Raw genomic sequence first — 6,525 nt, 5'->3', positions numbered from 1 at the left:
GGCGGCGGCGCCGCGGAGAGACGGCGAGGGGGGACGAGAACGTCGGCACGCGGCCTCCGGAGACCCCCCTCGACCGACCACAGCGCGACACCCGGCTCCGCCGAGGGCCGCCCGGCGGCGGGTACGGACCGCCACCGGCCACGGGGAGGAGCGGACGGCGGGCCCCGGCGGGCCCGGAGAGCGAGAGCGCCGGCCGCGGGCACCACCGCGGCGGTGGGCGAGGACCCCCGAGCGCGGGCGAGCCGCGGGGGACCGGGACGACGCGGGCAGCAGCCCGACGGGCGGACGAGAAGCGGAGGAGAGGAGGCCCGCGGGGAGACCCGCGAGAGGCCGGAAACGCCGGCGACCCCCCGGCCGCCACACGGGGCGAGGCCGGAGGAGAGGAGGCGGCACGGGAAAGGGCAGGCCGGCCGGAGCGGGGGCGAGCCCGAGGAGCCCCGGGGAGGGAAGAACCCTCCGCGGGCCAGGCTCCCCCAAAACGCGGGGGAGGGCCGCGGCATCCGGCATGGGGCGCCGCCGCCTCCGCCAGCGGCCCACCGCGGGAATCTCACCACCCGAGGCCTCCGAGCACAAGGGCGGTCCCGCGGCAGCCGAAGACGGACGACGGCGACCACCGCCGCCACCGAACGGGCAAGGACTCGAGCTTCGCCCGGCACCGACCGACCGGCCAGGCGTGGACGGGTCAGACACCCCCCGACCAAGCGCACCTCCTCGACCGGCAGCAGAGTCGACCGACGGTCACGACCGCCCCCCACCGCACCGACGACAGAACGCACGCCACCCCTCCGATCACCGCACGCACCTCCGACCAGAGTCCCCCCCGGGCTAAACGAGGCCCGGTCAGGTGGGGTCGGCCGCTCCAGAGGCACGACGGGTCCCGGCGGGCAGGCACGACCTGCAACCGGGCGAGAGAGAACAGCCGCCGCCGGCGGGCGACCGCGCGGGAGGAGGGCCACGGGGGCCGAAGCGCCCGCCCGGCCACCGCAAGGGCACACACAGCCTCCCGTGGGGAGGGCGGCCCGAGGGGGCCGGGGGGATCCGGGCCCGCGAGGGCCGGGGCACGCGGCACGCGCGCCAGACGGGCTCCGAGAGGAGCAACGAGAGCGGGAGGCGCCCATCGGGGCGACCGGGCCGCCGGGAAAACAACGCACGGGAATCCCACCGCCCACAGACCAGGGCGGTCCCGCGCCCACGCCCGGGACGCCGGCCGGCCCCGACGGCCGACCCACCCGCGCCCTCCGCCTCGGAAGCCACGTCCACACGCGTCACCGCAGCGCCCCGCCACCGGGGGCCCGGAGGGTCCAACGCCGACCACCGCCACCCGTCCCCGGCCCCACCGCGGGGCGGGAAGGGCCGACGGCGCCCAGAACCTCCGCGAGCCCGCACGCGCGGGCCGCAACACAAGCCTCTCGCCTTTCCTCTTCCGTCCGCCCGCCCGAGCCCTGACCGAGGGTCCCGGAGCCCAGGCGGCAACGTCCGGCACCCGGGGGGGCCGCCGCCACCACGCGGACCGCGCGGCGGCGCCTCGCTCGGCCGGGCGGCCGAGACGGGACCCCCCGAGAGCACACACCCCGAAGCCGAGGTCCGCAGCACCACCGCCGGCTGCGGCACCACATGGGGAACGGGAAGCGGACAGAGCGTTTCCCCCCCGCCGGGAAGCACGGCTCCCGCCGGGGGCACAGCGGGCCGGGTCAACAGGAGCACGGGGTCGCAACGGTGGCAGAAACGACACCCTGACCGCGCACACCCGTCCCACGACTCCGACCACACGCACGCGGGCCCATCCGGGCCCCGACCGCCAACCACGACGTTCCGACGCCCCGACGCCGGGACGCCAGCTCGGCCCGGCCCGACGGGACCCTCCCCCGACCCAGAAGGGGGAGGCGCGGGCCGCGGTAGGCAAAGAGCGAGCGCGCACGGCACCCCCCCACGTCTGAGGGGATGACGGCGGACCCCTCCCCGTCGCAGGGCGGCGAGGAAGGGAGGGCTCCACTACCGGTGGCTGACAGCGCAGGAGAAAGAGGGGCAGCGGCTGGGGGATGCGGTACCCCAAAGGCACCCTCGCGGATCGCTAGAGAAGGCTTTTCTCCACCGAGGGGGCGTCGCCCCCCTAACCTGGGCGAGCTACCACCTTCCCCTTCGGACTCCCCTGACACCGCGTGTTGGGGGGGTCTGCCGTAGCGGTCCGGCGGCCGGTCCCCGCCGGAGCGGGGCCGCGACCGCATCTCACGTGAGCGTCCGCGGTCAGGTCCGTCGCGTGCCGGGCCCGCGGGAGGGCCCGCCGCCCCTCCGCAGCACCCGGCAAACGGCCCCCGCCCACCGGGACGGGAAGGCCGGCTTCCACCCCCACGACGGGGGAAGAGGGGCGGAAGCCCCGGACCAGGCGAGAGAGAGCCCCAAAGGGGGACGCCTCATCTCCCAGAGCCCGGCGCGACGGCGACCCACCGACTGCCGCTCACACGCCCACGCGCTAGTGCCAGTTACTGCGAGGCACGCGGGCGCGCGCCCGGAACGCGGAGGCCCTCCCCCGTCCACCGCCCCGCGGCGAACCGCAGAGGAGGCAACGGCGGGCGACCCCGCGACGAGGACGACCGGCTCGACCCCCCTGGAAGGCCAGGGGCCAACCGAAACCAGGAGGAGCCCGGGGAGGGAAGGACAGCAAGTCCGGGTGATGGGGAAGCGACACCACCAACTCGGCCTCGGGCACCTGACAGGACGACCTGGAGCGCTCCAGGGGCACCACCGAGGACCGGGTGAGGCGCGGCCGCGCGCGCCACCGCCGGGCGGCCCCCCCCACCGCGGGGAGGGGCCCGCCCGAGAGGACGGGACCCCGCGGGGTCCCGGCGCAGAGCGAGGATTGTCCGCTGCGTCAGACGACCCCGAAACCCGCTCCCCCGCCACGCACGGGGCCTGGGGGAGAGCGGGAAGAGCGGGATCGGGCCGGGGTCCGCACCCCTGAACGCCCCCACGGGGGTGGAGGAGAAGCGAGGGGCCCGCTGGCAGAACGAGAAGAGCGGTCCCATCCACGAGGGATGTCCGTCCCTCGCCTGGCGCGGCTTAGGCCCGGCCCGGGAGAGCGCACCAACACCACATCGATCGGCTGAGAGAGCGCGAGAGAAGCGAGGCATCGCGGAGTTCCCCCCCTGGCGAGGAGGGGGACCGAGCCCCGAAGGAGTGCGGGCAAAGGACAGCAACCCTCCGGAGAGGGGAGAGGCCCGTTTCAGCCTTCGCCCGCACTTCCGACTTCAGGGCAATGTCCGGCCCCGACCGGACCCACCCCCGACGAGAGCGAGGAGGACGCCTGACACGCGAGGCTGGGGGGGTCCGTTGGCGCCGAGGACACGGACACCGGGCTGGCCTCGGGCACCTTAGACCGGAGGAGCGACAGCCACGGCCGGGGACACCGCCCCCGGGTGCACGCGAGAGCCGGCGCACAGGGCCCAGGCGGGCGGCTCAGGCGGCGGGAAGCCAGGGAGGAGTCCTCAAGACAGGCCCCCAGCTCCTCACACGCACCCGGGGGAACGACCGGTCCCGATCCTCACGGCAGAGAGCCACCGAGAGAGAGCGTGTCAGCGTACATCTCGCGGTCCAATCCGGCCCCGTCACACCGGAAAAGGACCGTTGCCCGGAGCGGGACCGATCTGCTCCCTCCCGCGGCACCCTCTGGAACAGCGACCCGGCCACCGGCACCTGGGACAGCCCCATCGCCCAGAGTCCCGGAACTCCAGGGGACAACTGGTCGACCCCGTGACTCGGCAGGGTCCAAGCCGCGCCAGAAGCCACGCGCCGACCCGGTGGCGACGGCGGCGGCGGCGGCGGCGGCGGCGGCCGCCCGGGGAAAAGCGGACGCATCCCCGAGCGGATGGACGAACCCCCGCCCGCCCGAACCCCCGAGACACACACCCCGAAAGCCACCGGTCAGGACTCGGAGCGGACGGGGAGGGGGAGAGCACGGCGACCACGCACGGGCGGGCGGGCGGGCGCCCGCAGCTGACGTCCCGCCTCGGAGCCGGCTCCGGAGGGCGAGGAGGTCGGATCATTAGCCCGGAAAGACCGGAGAATAAAAAAAACCTCTAAGTCCCCTTCCTTCGCGGCGCCGCGGACCAGGCGCCCCCGCGGGCTCACAGCCGGACCCCGTCACCCTCTCCCCGGCCCTCGTCTCACGGCGCCACCGGCCGGGCACGCGGGGAGAGCGGGTGCGGCAAGTCGCCCTTCACCAAACACCGCCGTCACGCCAAGGTCCCCGCCCCTCAGAGCACCGGGGGACGCCACCGGGGCGGTGGGGAGGGGGCAGGTACCCGGAAAACGTCAGCCGCCGCCACCGCCGCCGCCGCCGCCGAGGCCCGGTCGGTGGGCGCCCGTTCACCAGGTCCGCTCCGCGCCGCTCCTCTCCGGCCCCGGTCCGGCCATCGGCCCCACTCGGCTCCGGACCCTGGAGCGATGCACCCACCGCCGGCGGAGCGCCAGCGCGGGCGCCCGGGAAGACTCGGGGCCGCCGCGGACCGTGGAGCGACAGCGCCACCCACCGGCGGAGGGACGGATCACGCGCCCGGGCCGGGACCCGGGCTCGGGCCGGCCATCGGCCCCGCTCCGGGCCGCCGCGGGAGCCCGGAGCTACGGCGGCACCCGCCCGCGGAGGGCCGGGCCGCGCGCCCGGGCCGGGACCCGGGCTCGGGCCGGCCATCGGCCCCGCTCCGGGCCGCCGCGGGAGCCCGGAGCTACGGCGGCACCCGCCCGCGGAGGGCCGGGCCGCGCGCCCGGGCGGCCCCGGGCTCGGGCCGGCCATCGGCCCCGCTCCGAGCCGCCGCCAACACTGGAGCTACGCGCCACCCGCCGGCGAAGGGCTGGGCCACGCACCCGGGCCGATCCGGCCCTTGGCCCCGCTCCGGCCCGCCGCAGAACACCGGAGCTACGCGGCAAGGGCTCCGGCCGGCAGAGGGCCGGGCCGCGCGCCCGGGCGGCCCCGGGCTCGGGGCGGCCACCGGCCCCGCTCGGGGCCGCCGCGGACCGTGGAGCGACAGCGCCACCCACCGGCGGAGGGACGGATCACGCGCCCGGGCCGGGACCCGGGCTCGGGCCGGCCATCGGCCCCGCTCCGGGCCGCCGCGGGAGCCCGGAGCTACGGCGGCACCCGCCCGCGGAGGGCCGGGCCGCGCGCCCGGGCCGGGACCCGGGCTCGGCCCGGCCATCGGCCCCGCTCCGGGCCGCCGCGGGAGCCCGGAGCTACGGCGGCACCCGCCCGCGGAGGGCCGGGCCGCGCGCCCGGGCCGGGACCCGGGCTCGGCCCGGCCATCGGCCCCGCTCCGGGCCGCCGCGGGAGCCCGGAGCTACGGCGGCACCCGCCCGCGGAGGGCCGGGCCACGCGCCCGGGCCGGGACCCGGGCTCGGGCCGGCCATCGGCCCCGCTCCGGGCCGCCGCCAACCCTGGAGCTACGCGCCACCCGCCGGCGGAGTGCTGGTCGACCCGCCCGGACAGCCCCGCCAGGCGCCGGCACCCGGCTCCGAAGGCAACAGGACCTCCCCTATAAGCCTGCAGTTCCAATCTCCGCCGTCGGACCTCGTGGGGTGGCGCCTTGACAGCGGGACCAATTTCGATTGGGACGCCGACCTCCTGGAAGGCCGCCTCGGGCACTGCAACCGAATCGCTGCCGTCACCTCCAGAGGAGCTCCGGCGCCGAAGAAAAGCGGACGCCAGGTGGCGCCCGAGCACCCTCTGTGGGATCGCCATCCCCGCGCGGATGATGTGGAGGGAGACTAAGTCACACCGTCCCTTGCCTCGAGAAACAGACATCACGGGGCAGGGCCATCCGGGGACACAGGGTGTGGAAGGAGGACGACCCCCCCCACCCACACACACAGACACACAGACACACGGACAGACACACACACAGACACACACACACGCACACACACACAGACACACACACACAGAGACACCCACACACACAGACACACACACACACAGACACCCACACACACAGACACACACACAGACACACACACACACACACACACACTAAAACCCCACCCCACCACTCAGTACGTGTGCTTCATCGCGTGCACGCAGGCCCGCCCATTCTCTGTCTGTCTGTCTGTCTGTCTGTCTGTCTGTGTCCGTGTCCATCTCCGTCGTCTGCCTCTCCCCCCCCCCAAGCCCCCCCTCCCCACCCCGTAACCTTCTCCTTCTCTGTGCATCTGTTTTGGGGCCACACGCCTGAGCCGGGCTCCGGGCATATCCCTGGGATGCCTTCAAGGAGTACTCCCGGCAGGGCTATGCATTCAGGGAGTACTCCCGGCAGAGCTCGTGGAACCCTATGGGAACTCCAGGGGTTGAACTCAGATCAGGGGCGTGTGCAAGGCTAGCCACCTCCCTGCTGCACTCCCTCTCTTCTCCAGCACCAGTCGCCAGCGCTCATTGCGGTCATTGTTTGCTTCTTTGATTGGATTGTTTTGGGTGGCCAATCCCCAGCCATGTGTTAAAATCACTCCGGACTCCTGGACTCTGCACTGAACTCACTCAGGGAT

General features: G+C 75.1%; 1 protein-coding gene across 1 annotated transcript in view; it reads left to right on the top strand.

The window, feature by feature from the left end:
• Positions 1-5,758, top strand: part of LOC129400787 (collagen alpha-1(I) chain-like) — a 12,575-nt gene extending 6,817 nt beyond the window's left edge. Inside the window, exons 4-11 of the mRNA XM_055123606.1 lie at positions 1-844; positions 889-1,582; positions 2,182-2,243; positions 2,475-2,612; positions 3,760-3,917; positions 4,108-4,196; positions 4,370-4,515; positions 5,431-5,758. The exon at positions 1-844 is cut by the window's left edge and continues 142 nt beyond it. Of these exons, the coding sequence (XP_054979581.1) occupies positions 1-844; positions 889-1,582; positions 2,182-2,243; positions 2,475-2,612; positions 3,760-3,917; positions 4,108-4,196; positions 4,370-4,515; positions 5,431-5,758 (2,459 nt within the window). The remainder of the gene's footprint in view (positions 845-888; positions 1,583-2,181; positions 2,244-2,474; positions 2,613-3,759; positions 3,918-4,107; positions 4,197-4,369; positions 4,516-5,430) is intronic.
• Positions 5,759-6,525: the final 767 nt, after the last annotated feature.

Source organism: Sorex araneus, unplaced genomic scaffold, assembly GCF_027595985.1.
Source record: "Sorex araneus isolate mSorAra2 unplaced genomic scaffold, mSorAra2.pri scaffold_212, whole genome shotgun sequence".
In the NCBI taxonomy this organism is placed as follows: domain Eukaryota; kingdom Metazoa; phylum Chordata; class Mammalia; order Eulipotyphla; family Soricidae; genus Sorex; species Sorex araneus.
Note: the sequence above shows the minus strand (reverse complement) of the source record. Positions and strands in the feature narration are given on the sequence as shown.